This window comes from Convolutriloba macropyga, chromosome 4, assembly GCF_964194025.1.
Source record: "Convolutriloba macropyga chromosome 4, txConMacr16.3, whole genome shotgun sequence".
In the NCBI taxonomy this organism is placed as follows: domain Eukaryota; kingdom Metazoa; phylum Xenacoelomorpha; order Acoela; family Convolutidae; genus Convolutriloba; species Convolutriloba macropyga.
In genome coordinates this window covers 23,142,892-23,159,131 of record NC_134471.1, presented here as the reverse complement: position 1 = coordinate 23,159,131, position 16,240 = coordinate 23,142,892, and the positions used below count along the sequence as shown (strand labels likewise).

The following is a 16,240-nucleotide window of genomic DNA, read 5'->3' as shown; positions in this document are numbered from 1 at the left end:
AAGCGACTCGAAGCGTAAAAATTTGTAAAACCCTAATTGCAGCTGAAACCATTACCTTTTTAATAAACCAAAAACTCATTACCCCCCCCCCCCCCCCCGGGGGGTCTGATCTAAAAATTGGTGAAATTTAAACCACAGTCACCAAGAGAAACAAAATGCCGCAAAAATATTTATTATTGAAAACGTTTGGTAAGGATAAGTGCACAATAATTAGGATAGTCAAAACACTGATAGTCTCAAAAAACTGACAGGGCTATCAACTGCCCTCAAATAATTCATGGTTCTAATCTCAAAAAGATCGCTAAAGCAAACGGCAGATAATAATAACTTAAACTAAATTAAATTTTTCAAAAAATAATGCTCAAAGTTAAGAATCAGAAAACTACTACAGTTAGACTTCTCATCACTGCAATTAACACAAAAACAACATATACTTTTTTCTCCCTGTATATATGCTAGAAAACATGATTTCAAAATAATTCAAAAATTAAAATAATCATAGAAAAGCAACCGAGTAATATTTAAAGGCAAAAAAATGTTTAAGAACAATACCAAGGTCGGAAAAAAATACAATAAAAAGTAATAAGTAGCAATTTTGGAAAAGGCTTTCTTGTAAACTCTTAGTACTGCCTTATGTTGAATGAAATCAATTGCAACCCAAAGAAATGACGAAAATCTAAAAAGCCGAAATAATAAATTTGTTAATAACTAAAAAAATCAATAAAACCAGTATAAATGTAGGTGCCAGGACAGAGCTAGAATTATACAAGCTAGAATGTGAACAATATGGACACAATATAAGGAACACAGTAACAAAGACTAATTCTTGATTTGTGAAAGTTCAAATCAAAGTTTAAAAGTTTTGAAAGTTTAAAAATCAAATTTAAAAAAACAAGAAAAACTAACACCATTTCATTTTTCAGCATTCGAGACATAGAAAATACAACGATACATCCGAGACAAAAAATCTATCCTCCTGAACAGATCAAAAAAAAGAAAAAGCATAAATCAAACATACGAAACATTGAAACATTTTGCAAAAAAAAGGTCAAAAAATTTTTAGGACTGCATTTATAAAAAAAATTTAACTGTTTTTCAAAATTAAACGCTAATTAATTATTGACGTTTTTATTGAAACGAAATTAAAGCCCCTCATGTTGCACAAAAAGAATATTTCTAGTAATTGAAAATAAAAAAAAACAGACAAAAAACTGAGAAAAATAGGGAAAAAACTACCAAAATCGGATTAGCATATGTACAATTTTATAAAACAAAATTACATCGAGGTAAAAAGAGGCATCGAGTATATGAATTGTCAACGGGAAGTTGTCATATTGACTGATTTTTGACAAAAAGACGGCTAAAAGATCCAAAAATTAAGAAAATAATAGGAAAAATGCCAAAAATTAATTAAAAAATCAAAAAATTTAGTGCCAATTTTGAACTTGAAACGCGTTTTCAGGCTCTGCAAAACACTGTGCTATTGATTTCCAAGGTTTACATTTCAATATTGCATCGAATAAAAATCATTTCTACACAAAACCAAATTACAAGCAAAAAAATGGGCCACTTGGACGAAAAAACGGCTAAAAACGGTTATCTATATGTGCCATTCAGTCAAAAATACTTTTCGAAGTCAAAAAGTCATTCACTAAACGCAGCGCATGATCAAAAAACTTCTCTCGCTCAGAAAAAATTAGTTCACACGGCAATTTTTCTCACTTTCGCTTTTAGGTCAAAACAGCGTCTGAACGAATAGTACTTCCGGTAAAAAAAAAACCGTAAGAAAACCAATACTCCTCTTCGAGTCGTAAAAAAAAAGACAGCGCCCCAATACAATTCAAATTCTTTGAATTGTAAAAAAAAATACGAGCGCAATAATAGCCGGCTGAGAAGATGAGGGCGTCTATTAATAATGAATATTTTTGAAAAATTAAGAAATTACACATGCCAAATAGGAGACACACAATTTGAGAGCGCGAAGGCTGTTACCGTTTCTCTGTCCAATGGAAGAATTATCGGCTATTGCCGCAGCAGCCTCGTTAGCTTCAACTTCAGCCAGTCGATCTAATTCAGTTAGTTTGTTGACGACACTGTTCAACTGCTTGTGAGCTTCTTTCTTCACTGCAACCGGGAGATCTTTCCTCTTCAGAATGGAGCTGATCTCCCCAAAGGAAGTTGTCAACAGTTCTCTCTGTGTTTCTCTATCTTCATTGCTCTCGACAAGAGATTTATCTTGCAGCACCTAGAACATGGCTGACTTCACAAATATACAGCAAAAATGACATTAATAACTTTAACTACTTTACGAAAATCGATGGTTTTCAATATTATCGACATAAGGCAACGTCTTTCTGTTCATGTGATTTTCATCTCGCCCATCACAGCTCTTTCTAGTCTTCGCTAAGTCGTGTTATAAGTCTCTTATCTTCTTGAGTAATTGCTCAATATTCTTCCCCAATAAAAAGTTTTCAACTATGGCTTTTTACTCACAAAATCTGGTATCAGAATTAAATTACGTTTTAGAGTACTTTCAAATTGGATCTCCACTTGCACACGTCATTTTGATTACAAGATCTTTACAGTACACAAACCTCTGCTTTCATCAGAGCACTCTGGGGAGACAGAATGACCGATTCTGTTTTCTGTAAACAGTTCAACGAGGCATCCAGATTGCCCTGGGTTCTGTACCACGTGGCAACAAACATGGATCCCTCGTCTAGACACTTCTTCGCTTCCTCTGGCTTCAGTGTAGGAAGTACCGCCACTGGAAACAGTTTGTTGTTCCGTTCTTGCTCAACATCTACGATATTGGATTGTCCTCTGAAAAAACTCAACATGGTTCCCAGACGTAAAAAAAACTACCCTCTTCCCCGTAATATCACATTTAAACTTAGGAAGGCGTGATATACATTTCAGTTCACGGAATGATATCAATTACCCATATTGTTTTCAACGAACTTGCATAAATCCAACATTTAAGCGAGAAAAAGTAACTCCAAAGTCAAATAAATAGCTCAAGCGATCAGAGTATAGGTTACGTGATTCTGCTTGAAATCACTGAGAACCTCTGACATTTATGAAAAACCGCGAAGACCGAGATGTTGAACCAAAGTCGAACTGACTTCTGCAGGTTCACGTAACCTTGCTTAAAAACTTCAATGTTTTAAAGAATATTTTTGCAAACAAAACGGACAAGACAAAATGACTTGACTTGTCACTTGAAAAACAAACAATTTTCCATCAATAGCCGCCTTCCATTTTCAACAATTCAAAAGACCCTTCATAGGCAAAAATAAACTGAAGCAGAAAAAAGTCTGAAACAGAAACTATTTTTAAAAAATAGCGGTGAAAAATTATCAGAAAGCAATCACGAATAAAAAAGAGAAACATACCCGGCAGATTGCCGGAAAATAGCCGCCGTTGATTCCAATAAGCATGATTGGGATTGAAAGAATAGAAGCTATAGAAAAAAAAAGATTTTTGTACAAAAACATTTTTAAGTCCGATTTATTTTGATGGCATTTCGTAGTTGAACATAACGTACGTCTGTTTCTTAGAGAGAGGCTACATGGGCTACTATCAATACCAATAACCATTAGAGATGGTAACTAAGACTTATAGGAACGACGTTCAAATAGCGGGCATCTAAAATTGGGCTTTATGGGTTTATCCCGTTTCTACTTCTGACTTCAATTTTTTTATTTTGAAATGACTCTGTTCATTTTGAATTGCTTTGCTGAGCAACTGATATTCAAAATCACTTTTAGCGGAATGAGAGAAGAGAGAAACTAGCCTAGAGAAGTCAAACAGATGTCACGCAAAATGTTGGAAAAGCGGCAAAATGAGGTAAATCGAAACATTTTTTTATTCGACGAAGTAAAAAACATAGCAGGACAAGTCCTGAAATACAATCCAAGGAATTGAATGCAAAACAGACCCAATAAAATTGACCAACAGATCAATTGAACAATTCCAGCCAAAAAGACAATCTCAAAAGTTGAGAAAGTAAAAGAATGAAACGAACTAAACAAAAAAATAATTATTGCTAAACCTTTTGAAGCTTTTAACCTGAAGACCACATAAATGACACAATTCAATATACTCATTAACTCACGAAAAGACCATGAAACAGATCAATTTGCCACAAAAGGTAAATAAACTTGAGAAATATAACAAATGCTTCAAAATATTGAAAAATGAAAATTGAAAAATTTACTGAAATATGGCTGGAAAAATGTTCGAAACCATTTTTATTGTCTTCTGGAGTTCTGTCTTGTAACAAGTCGGCATTATTTAATGTTTCGTTGGCCAGTACAGATCGCTAAACTCAGAAAATGGCAAGAAATTTAAAAAAAATTTAAACAATCAAAAATTTTAAAATGCAAGCTCTATTAAAAAAATTGCATACAATTGCAATATTAAAAAAACTGAAAACTATTTTATTGCTACTATAAATTATGCAGTAACATACTAACAAACCCTAAAAGAGGTTCCCTGGCCACTGAGGAAAAATAATAAAATTTCAGAAATTGAAAGAAAAAATTGCAATTTGAAAATCGATAGAATTTGTAAAATTAAAATCTTGAAACACATTCCCCATACCACCAGCAACTATGCAGTAACTTATTATCAACATTTAGAGGAGATTCATTCACAGTTTAGGTTAGATAAGCCTGAAAAATCACAAAAAAGTTTAAAACTAAAAAAATTGCAAGTTTAGTAAAAAAAAAGATTGGTGAAATTTGTGATAATAAAATATTTTCAATAAACCAATGAAACAATTCCAAGGCCAATAAAAAATTTTCAATAAACTAAACGATCAGCAAACCCTAGATGAGGTTTTTCGCCACTGGGGCTAGAAAACTTGAATAATGACAATAAATGTTAGAAACTTTGAACAAAACTGCAATTTTTATCAAAAAAAATGTTAAAATGTGAAGTAAAAATTTTGAAAACCATTCCTTTACCACTAGAAAAATTATAACGACCTTCCCAGTAGCTTCACCACTCTAAGTACTTGAAGGACTACTAAACGCGGCTAAGGGCCTCTAATGAAACTTGATGCCCACTGAGCGTTACCTGTTTATCCCGTTTTGAAAGCTCAAAGTCACGAAAAAAGGTGTGAAAACATCTTACAAAAATAAAAAAAAAGACAGAGCACCAATACAATCCAATTCTTGGATTGTAAAAATAGGAGCGCTATAATAGCCGGCTGAGAAGATGAGGCAATTCAAAAGAAACAAAATAGACATAAATGGAAAACTGCAAAGCTCAAAATGTTTTTTGAAACTTAGGACAGAAAAAACACGTAACCATATATCAATATCAGTAGATGAAAAGACACCAAAACTGAAAGACAAATGGTCACTTAGTAAATAACATTAGCTCTGAACTAAAAACACTAATTGAACTAAAAACTGTCATGAAATGCCGATAAAATGTTAACATTGAAAATGGTCCAAGTTTCCTTGAGAAAATAGTCTGAAAGTCTGAAACAGGAACTGTTTTTGGAAAATAGTGGTGAAAAATTACCAGAAAGCAATCAAGAACAAAAAAGAGAAAAAGACAAAAATGGACAACAGCAAAGCTCAAAATACAGACTACAAAAAACAGTAAATTTAGTCGAAACTCTGTACGCTGTATCCAAATAAAAAGACGCTGAATAAAATTGCGTTCAATTGGCCTATCAGAATAAAAAACAAAACCGCGGTTCCAAAAAAAAAATTTACTGGATAGTAGAGGCACAACTAGCCCTGGTTTCAGCTTAAAACTTAAATAAAACGATTTTAAGCCCGTTTTTTTAGGCCACTTAGCAATTTCAACTTAACTGATTTGGTTCAGTTTATGTAAAAAAAAAGTCAATTATCATATTCAGCCATTAAGTATATCATATCAAGCCCAATTTTGCAAGCTAAAAAATTTACCTGCTAAAACAAAAATATTGTCATTAAGCATATATTTCTTAACAATTTCGGTAATTGAAACAAGCTGGAGCAATTTTCCAAAATGCGAACAAAAGAAAATCAACTAATGGTCACTGAACCTTTGAACACCGATACGTTCTCGAAAAACGCAAAAATTGAAAATAAGCCCAAAATAACAGAACTGAAAAAAAGTGCAATTAGTTCCTCTCCCCACTAACTTGGGTCTGAACAATAAGGCTAATATTAAAGCCAGCTATTAACCACTCTAAAAAATCTGTCATAACTTAATCATGACACAATGACCGCACATCCGTTTGAATGAATTCCAAGCTCCATTCAATTGAATCAATTCAAAACTTGACAAATCAAAACAAAATTCAAAACCTTAATTGACTAAAAAAACGTCCTTGAAGTGACTAGAAACAGGATCTAGAAAAAAATTAAAACGCAATAAAAAATCGAAACAAAAGTAACAAAATAAAATCAAGTTGCCACATTTGAACAAAAAACCACAACAAAAAAATTTTCTTTCAACAATTTTTGTCACTCAGCTTGAAAATTATACTAAGTGATAAGACAACAGAAAAAAAAACACGGGCAAAATTCAAAAATTCACAAATCAAATATAAACAAAAATAGTGGCAAACACATTAGCTGTCCAGTGAAGAGTCCAAGCAATTCCCAATAGGCGCAAGTAGAACAAATACTGATCATATTAATATCACTCACCAAATGACAGAAACAACAGAAACCGCACATAGTGAAAATACAGCAAAGTAAAAGAATAAAAAATTAAAGAAAAATCACTACAAAATGTTTTCGAACAATTAATTATAAAAGCACTTCGCAAATGTTATTCGTTTATCACTACTTTCAGTAAAAACTACCCTCATTTTTTGGTAGAAACACCTGTAGAATAGCTCCAGATGAACAAGTGAACAACAAATCACCTAACAAAGTGAACAACAAAAAAATTAAAATGAAAACTGACCGAAATTTGATTAAAATTACGCCATTGTCTTTTACAAAAAAAAGACAGCGCACCAACACAATTCATGACAGCGGACAAATACAATTAAAAATTATTTGTAAATCAAATCATTTGTAAATCAAATCATTAAAAATGAAATTGTAAAAAGGAAGCGACTAAATAAGAGCCTTTGAGAGATTGCCGTTGGCTACTAATGAAAACAAAGGATTACTGCTATTGTTAACCAGTTTCAGTCTACCGCTTTGCGAGCTTTATCATTCATTGTGGGCTGCTGTGTTATATACCTGATTGATGCAAACCTAGCTTGTATCTCTATAGTAAGATAATATTATAGTAAGATAATAATCGTATTTCCTTGATTTAAAATTAAATTTCATTAATAAACGCTCCCAGCTAACATCATGCTCATAGTTAAAGTGTCGGGAACAAAGCACAAGTGCAATATCATATGACAAAACTTTTGGAAAATATAATTCCTGCTTTCATCATTGAACTTATCAGTCACTTATTCGAAAGCCGGATACGGGAGCCTCCTTTTTAAATATTAATCAGTGGGCAACTACAAAAGGTTCTCAATCTAACATTTAGTAAGTATAAATTTTCGTCTAATCTCGAGATTATTAATAATCATGCATAGCTGGCTCATTGCGAAATAGACATGCGTATAACAGATAGAGGTCGATTGAGAGATGAGTTCGTTGCGGTTTGCAAAGTGACAGTTTCAAACGGTCATAAAATCTTCAACTGAGTCCAAAAAAAATTGAAATGCCAAATAGAATGCAAATATTGCTCCAAAACGTGCGGTTAGTAATAAAAATATTTATGAGCTCAAAGTTGTTATTGAAAGTCTGAAGGAGAAAAAACTAGCTTATTTGTCACAACACAGAAGCACTGACATTATCAGGTTATTCGGAACTATTCAACACAAACAGAGCCAACAGAGGTAGAGGTTTAGCAATTTTCGTTAACAGTCCGATGTTAAAACTATTTCTTGTTCCACTTGTAACGATTTTCAAGGAATCACTGTCAAAATTGGTTACCATAGAAGTTCCCCTATTTACATTACTTGAAAGATGTCGACGCCATTGTACTTGAACCAGAATCAAAAAAGCCATCTGCGGTTACCTATTTATTGCTCAACAGCTTTAAATTACGAATGTTGAAAAAAGTAATTGAAGGTAATTTCCTTCATTATTAAACCAAAATCATGTAACGCGTGAAAAATCTACAAGTTGAGATGCTTTTGTCTGGAATTTTGAAGCAAGTACAAAAGTTAGGAAAACATGCATCTCTGATCATTACTCTGTGTTTCCAGAGATTGCGGAAAAAATTGACGCAACCAACAAAATAGAAAACAAAACCTCGAAAAATTGGAAAAAAACTGACAAATATATGTACTTCAGAAAAATAACTTTTACTTAAATAATGAAAAGGCCAAAAGACGACAATAAGACATCGATGTGAAATTCGAATCGTTACAGGATCTGCTGAAGTTGCTTTAAACATACATTTCAAAAAAAAGGAAATAGCAAAGAAAAGCATCTCATTGGGCTGATAAAAATTGACGAAAGGAGCTACGAAAAAACAATCTGTGCAAGAAACAATCAATTTATAAAACGGATGAATCACTTAAGAGATATCAAGCTCAACAGAAAAAGTAACGAAAAAAGTAGAAACGGGAAAAGTAGCGACTTACAAGGACCAAACAAAAAAGTTAATATCAGAACAAAATAGAAAACATGAGTCACACTGTAGCCGACAGTTCTTCCAATTGACCAATCATTTTAATGACGGATCGTCGCAATCAGATACCTCTCAATATCGAAGATGCAATTCGTTTTAATGTGTTCTTAGCAAACTGCTGAAAAATAAACCAACAATTTACACCGTGTGAAATCAGTCTGAGAAATCGACAACCAAAGTCAGTTTTTATTGAAAACTAATCCAAATAAAAGTTTAAAATGCAAAAACCAAAATCAAGTTTTAGTGAGGACTATAGCGATCTCAACTCTATTCACAAAAACTGTCTTATGCACTGAGCTATTATCTTTCATTATCTTATTATTTCTGAGGTAGTTTGTGCAGATACTTCTCAAAAAACTGCAAAGAAAATGGAATTAGAGGTCCCGTCTTAAGTGCATCAGTGTCATATCTAACTAATCGCAAGTAGTGTAAGATCTGGTAGAATCAAATCAAAGCTCACAGATGTGAGATTTGGAGCACCAAAGGGTTCTATATTGGGATCACTTCTATTCATCATCTACATTAATGATCTAAAACCCTACAACTCCAAGTCCAGCCAATTTCTTTACGCCGCTGATACCGCAATTAAAACAAAGTCTGAAAATAACAAAATTATATCAAAACATCAGGAGGCCCTAAAAGAAACCGAGCATTAAACACTGATAAACGTAAAACAATGTAATGCAAAACTACAACGAAGCCCGAAAAAACTTTATGAAGGAAAAATCTCAAAAATATAAGTTCTATTAATTATCTCGGCATAACAATTGATGAGGACTTGAGCTTTCTTGAACAAAATACACTTGTACAGAAAAAACTCGTCCAATTCAGCTGCTTTATAAACAACCAAAAAAGTTAACCCAAAAAGTTAACCCAAATGTTGATCACAATTTTTAATAGATACGTTAAACCAGTGGCACAAAACGGCAGTTTAATCTACGGAACTAGCAAGTGGTCAGCTAAGAAGAAATTAGACAAATGATAAGAATTTTGCAATTTTTTTTTCAAAACGAAATTTGACTGTCCGCATGTTCAGCAAACGATACAAAACTTTTTCAGCGCTGCAGCTGCATATTTGCCAATATTTAAGCTACTTACAAAATGTGTGAGGGACGAGAAATTTATTTTAGACAAAGCATTTCCTAACAGACTTTTGTTAAGTCTTGATTCCAACTTTGTTGATAAGACTAAGCAAACAACAGTTAAACACTTTGTGCACGAAAAATTGAACAACTACTTTCTTATGAATGATAATCTTACTAGAATTTCATATAGCCTAAATTAGTTTGCGTGTTCCCTAGGCTGTTAATATTGCTCTGAGAAGTTTATATTGAATTTTTCTGTTTTAGAAAGACTTCTTTTTCTCGTTTATTGTTTGTACAAAGAAACTGTCCTTTTTTCTCTTCCACAATGAGACGCTGGGTCAAATTGATCTAATAGTACTTTTGCTGGTGCTCCTGCCTGATTTTCTTTCTCCGCAATGGGAACCAGGAAACAATATATTATTATTAATATTAGTTAATACAAGCGGTGCAATTTAATTCAGAGAGGGGCTTTCGAAAGACCTATAAGGGTGCAAAAATTCCAACAATGAAAGGATTGGTTCCCACTTCCTCCGCACGCCAATCACTCGCTTTAACTATTCGGCGACATTGCCTTTGCATTCTCCAATTTAGATCACGCAAAAAGCAAGAAATCAAGCGTGAAAATGAAGCGAGCCAAATCACCCAAGCGAAAGAATGTTCGAAAACAAATGTAAAACGAAAAAAAGCGTCAGACAATGAAATAAAAAAACCAAGATCACTGCAATATGGCTAGGCTCAGCTCACAGCTTCGCAGCTATAATCAACATCTAGGCTATTTAGGATGCATTTGTCTTTAGTAATATTCTCAAAAATGTTACTCTCAAGTTCTTATATAAAATTACTTTTTCACAAGTATCCACCATGCACTTCAAAATAGTAATAGTTAGCACGTTCTTCGTTAAATGACATATTTATGCTTTGCCTAGATAATTTGAACCAGGACAAAAACACTGCTAGTGATAGCAAACCTTCTGATTCTATCAAACATCTGACGCAAAGACCAGAGGACAAAAACATTTGTCCTAACTTTATAATTCAAGCCTTTCTTAAGTTCCACTCACCTGCACAGATGTTTGATTGAAGGCAACACTTTCTCCCAATAGTGCACACTCCTTTGTTTGTAAATGTCAGTCCATGTGCTGTCACCAGACGACTCGCTCTAAATTCAACCCAAACAGGTCAAGCCAACGATTTATGCTATCTCGAACACCTCCATATGCATAATAAACGTAACCAAACTCAGCTACTCTAATTTACTCTACGAAAACAGTCTCAACAAAGTATTCTCATTGTTTCCCTTTTTCTCCACTAACAATTTTACACTTAATTGAGATACATAAATAAAACCCACAAGAGACGACCGAATTACTCTCAAACGACAAGGACAGGGGGAACGGGTTAATTGTGCCTTACTTATTTGCTGGGACATGGTATAATGGCAGTTAGGAGTTGAACATAAAATAGAGCTTATAAGAGACCACTTCTAAGATTTCAAGGATCTTTTTTGTTTGTGCCACCCGTACGGTATGCCCCCCCCCCCCCCCGTCACAGATCACCTGTCAATACATATCAAATCATTATGTAAAGATATGCCACGCATCTGGGGTTGCAAATAATATGCATCCACTAAGTATTGGGCATTAACGGAGAAGATACAATAAATTCTAAAATTTTTCCGTGTAAAAGGTGTCAAATTTCGTCGATTATTATTTTCAGGAAAACTGTGCCTTTTCATGCAACTCAATTACTTCAGAAAATGCACCACTATCTAAAATATCCATTCTTAATTATAAACAAGATCAAACAAATGATATTTTATCGAAAATTCCCCTTTACCAATTTCTGGAAGCTCCTGGCCAGAGCAATTTGGATCGCAGTAGGAAGTCCAGACACATTTGCTCTAATAATCTGTAAAGATTGATTCAGATGACGTCCAGATGTTGCGTATCCCTTGACAGGGAAATTTTTCTCGACAACCGCAACGTCCAAAAGTGCTCGCCACCCTTCCACTTGTTCCGAGGAAGCAACTGAGCATAGCAATGATATTGAGGGCAAAAAAGGGTTCACTTTATTGTAATACTTTAAGTGCTGTCCCATCCAGTAACTAGCTGCCAAAGCAAACGCCTGTTAACAGAAAAATGAAGTTGTACATAATCTCAGCAATAGTTCCCAGCAATAGTAAGAAAACAATAACTGAATAACAAGGTCGCCATTCCCTCATTAGCTCCCATACTTTCAGGGCTAAAAACTTTCACAAAGTGAAACGAGAAAAAATAATTGTAACAGGTAAAAAAAAATTGTTACAAGAGCAAATCAGATTGTCTAATTAAAGTTCTGCGAAACAGGCTCACGTTAATCATTTTTTAGCTACTTCCTTTAATTTGATAGGGAAGCGGGTAAGAAACAAAATATCAGATGTCTCACAACTTTTACATTTTTTTTTGTCAAAACGCTTACGAGTCAGAATTTTTGTAAAGTGTCATGTCATAGTTTGGTTGATAAGAAATGAAATGACAACTGCCCCAAGCCTCCTAAATTTCTGGCCACCACTTTGCAATTCCACGAAAAATCGATTGCAAGGACTGCAAGTCGGTTCTTTTTACAGAAATCTCGAAACTCAACGCTCGTGGAACGAAATATGTTTCTCAGGGAGATATTTTCAAAACACGGTTTTTGGAGCAAAAAATAAGGGGGACACCATTCTTGTCTGGGAGAAAAACGTAGAAAACCAACAACTTTGCCCGCTAGATTAGTTGGATTTATTCTTCAAAAGAGGGAGCCAGTTATGCACGATAGCAGCTACTGCGAACTCTTCGGCGCCCCAAAAATCAAACTGTTAAACATTTTCACTCTTTTCTAAATCTTGAAAAAATTAAAAGTTTTGCGAGAACAACAATCCTTATGTAAGAATGCCAAATTTTATCGAGCATTAGACTAGTCGCACAAAAAGCAAATAAATGATGGTAACGAAATTCTCACAACTCGCCCCTCATCTCAGCAATTCACCACCAAACCGTTTTAGTTCGGTTGCTTTCAAATATCTGTAAATAACAGTCGTGGACCAATTTTTTCCATAAAATTTTCTTTCGAAAATACACTCATAGCGGAAAAAATTAGGGGGTCACGATATTGATAGAGATAAAATCAAAGACAAAACTCTTGAAACCTCCCAATGCTTGATGTTTTGCTCTTTCCTAAGTATAACGTCAAATCACCGCAAAAACTTAACGAAAAAAAATTTAAATGTTTGTCACCTTATTCCAGAAAACTTAAAATTATTTTTATTTCAAATAAAGCAAAAACTTTCACAGATGATAAATTTAGGAGCAAATTTCTCGGTTTCGCTGGTTCTATTATCCGATGCGCTCAGTGTTCAAAATTGAATTTTACTAATTGCGAGGAATATAAACATAAACCAACTAATGTCGGAAGAATTGCTCTCGAACGACAGGCGGGTAGAAAATGATTTAACCCCGCCAGGATTCGAACCACTGACCTTTCGATTCATAACCAGATGCACAGACCACTCGTCTATCATGCCTTTGTTATTGCTATGCTGTAACCGACTTTATATTAGCAACAAGCTTTACTTCGGAGTGAGAGCAATAGAGATCTTTCAAAAATGAAGAACGAAAGCGTGAAAAAGCCACTTGAGAAGTCAAAGAATGTTCTAGAGGAAAAGCGAAAAATGGCCAAGCGAAAAATTTGCATAAAAAAGACCAACGTTTACAATAATTGCTATGAACTTCTTTCAAGAGCAATTGAAAAGCAAAAAATAACAATTTGAAATTTGTATCAACATTTTTTTCTCATTACTTCCACACAAAATAGTAAAAAACCTCTCTACTTAACTGTGCGTATTGTTCATCGCATTGCTCAACCATTGGTTATCGCCGTTTCCGGGGGAAAATTGCTAATTTCAAAACTTGGCGATAACTTTCATTTAATTTTAACTTTCATTTACTTTTTTTTAAATTGTTAACCGACCTATCGACTGAGTAACGGAGAAGCTACTGATTGGAGTTCATCAAAATATTTAGATTCCAGTGCTTTTTAGGACTAAAATTTCTCAAGAACAAATTTACCTTGCGCAAAGCTTAGCGCCCGTTTTGGTTTTATCGAGCAATGTTCTAGTGGTTGCGAATAATTATTAAGGGTCCATGTAATCAAAAAAATGCGACGAGCCATCCGAAGATACACCGGAGAATCCTTTACCTCTTAAAAATGGGGATAAAATCTTTTTGTTCACTCTGTATTGTTAAGTACCTGTAAGTCAACATTGGACACTCTGTTTGTATTCATCTCCACCGATAACGGCAACTTGTCGCTGAGCATCCATCGCAAACTCTCATTTCCCACGTTGTCACATTTCGGAAAACCACTTCTACTCAAAATAATCCAACAAACATTCTCCATACTCTCACAAGTCTGTTTGAAAAAGTCCCGCACATGCACATCATTGGTAGACAGTTGGTAAGAATGATCGATTTCGTTCAAATTAGGATAAAATGGCTCCAGTAGGTACAAATAATTTGCCACGAAAGAACTATTTGTAACAGTCGTTGCGGAATAAACTATGTTAATTAACTGATCTTTAACACCACTAAGTTTGCAACTATTGAATAAACTTGGATCAATTCTCTGGACACTTCTAACTGCGCTTAAGACGTGACTCAATAAAGTCATTCGCTCAGTTGCAAGAACATTCCAAACTGTTCTCGAAGATTGTTCGTAATGCGGCGATGCACAGGTTGACGTTCCCTCAACGTTGAAACTAAAACTGGAACTGACCCACTGAAAGTTAAGTTTGTGTGGTTGTAAGGCCAAGCCCGCTTTACATAAGCTCATGATGAGAATATCGACGGATGAGAGAGAAAAGGTTCTTTGAAGGAGAATTTTGTTGATAACCAAGACAGTTGCAGTTAAAAGACAAGCCGCGATTTCCTTTGCACAGCAATTGAGTTCTGAGGAATCATCCAACCGATTGATTTCGTATCCCGACACGAATCGATACAGACCTCGATCTAATCTAAACAAAGCAAAAAGTAAAAAAAAACATCAACAGAAAAACTTTAAAATTGGCACTACATTAATTGAAAAATTATGAAATTATGACGATAGCTGACATAATGTCAGAAATCATTGAGACCCACTAGTTAGATCGGTAGTATCGTCCGACCAATGCGTAATAGTAAGAATCAAACCTCATTTGATCGGTCAAATGAAGTTAGATCCAAGCAGAAAAGTCCTAAGAATTTTATCTGTTTGCTCTCTTAAGACCAGCATATTCTGTTTCATGTCCCAAATTGACCTCTAAGTTTCAATTCAACCCAGCAAAAAGATGCCTGAGGCGAGTCTCTGCTAAACAATTTCAAAGGAATTTTTACAAAAATCAAAGTGCCACGCGCAGAATCACCTATTGTGTGAATATCAATGAAAGCTCCAGAAACCCTTTACGGCGAAATAGAAAACCCAAGTGAAGTACGATAATGACTTGTCTGGGTAATCTCTTCCGTTATATTTACATCTTGACTAAAAAAGTACTCACTAGTAAGACCATTGCTCACGAGATTAGTTAGTGGAAAAAATCTTCCCAAAACTTCATTTCACACCGTGAACTTCTGCCTCCTCAGCAGCTTCGGTAAACAGTTCATTTAGCGGCAACAAAAGCTCTCAGAAAATTGCGCATCGGCTTAAAGCTCTACAGTTTGCCGGTTTATCTTGTTCCTAGCTTGTTTCTTCTATATACTTGGCTGTAAGTTGTGAGTGGTATCACTAGCAAGCACAAGAAACATTATAATTGGAGGGTATATGAATTTCGCCACATCCGAGGAGTTATCGAGTTTACATTTTTTATGAATAATTCCCTTTTGCGCTTATTTTAGGTCAATTCTTCTTATTTTTTACAAAAGTCAATAAGTATGAATACATAATTATTCTTTTCTCTGTTAATCATGGTTAATAAATTCAAGTAAAAAAATGTCCACATATTATTTTAAAAAACGCAGCGCCCCAAAGCACTCCAAGACCTTTGGACTGAAAAAAAACAACAATAAGGACAAGAAAAGCCTCGACAACGCTTCGCGGCTTTAAAAAATTTCTTATTACTCACAATCTAATCAATTTAAAACATAGCCCGCAGGTTACCGGAAAATAGCCGCCGTTGACGCATATCGGGATTGAAACAAAAAAAGAAAAAAGAAGACAGAGAAATTGACAGAAATTTTCCCTAAGTTTCAAAAAAATGTTCTAATGCGATGTGCAGTTCCAGTTAGATTATAAAACTATACTTAATTCAGCTTCTAAACTGAAAGCTATTACGTTTAATACTAATATCATCCAGCAATAGCTCTTATGAACTTTATCCCGTTTCTTTTGATTTTGCTCTTTAGACTTTGACCTTATTCACTACATTGCGTCACTCAATGCGGGAAAGCATTTAAAATCCATTCAGTCGAAACAGTGAGATAAGTCAGAGGTTAAGCGTGCAAATT

The 16,240-nt window shown here is 34.4% G+C and overlaps 1 protein-coding gene across 3 annotated transcripts in view; it reads right to left on the bottom strand.

Moving 5' to 3' along the window:
* The window catches only part of LOC142337517 (uncharacterized), a 320,572-nt gene that overhangs the window by 83,035 nt on the left and 221,297 nt on the right, over window positions 1-16,240 (bottom strand). For 2 of the 3 annotated variants that reach the window (XM_075386799.1, XM_075386801.1), the window contains exons 5-9: window positions 14,013-14,775; window positions 11,583-11,870; window positions 10,808-10,905; window positions 2,595-2,823; window positions 1,993-2,245 (exon numbers count right to left, since the gene is read on the bottom strand). In XM_075386799.1, coding sequence (XP_075242914.1) covers window positions 1,993-2,245; window positions 2,595-2,823; window positions 10,808-10,905; window positions 11,583-11,870; window positions 14,013-14,775 — 1,631 coding nt within the window. Of the gene's footprint in view, window positions 1-1,992; window positions 2,246-2,590; window positions 2,824-10,807; window positions 10,906-11,582; window positions 11,871-14,012; window positions 14,776-16,240 lie in introns of all 3 variants that reach the window. The other variant, XM_075386800.1, reaches the window with a different exon arrangement.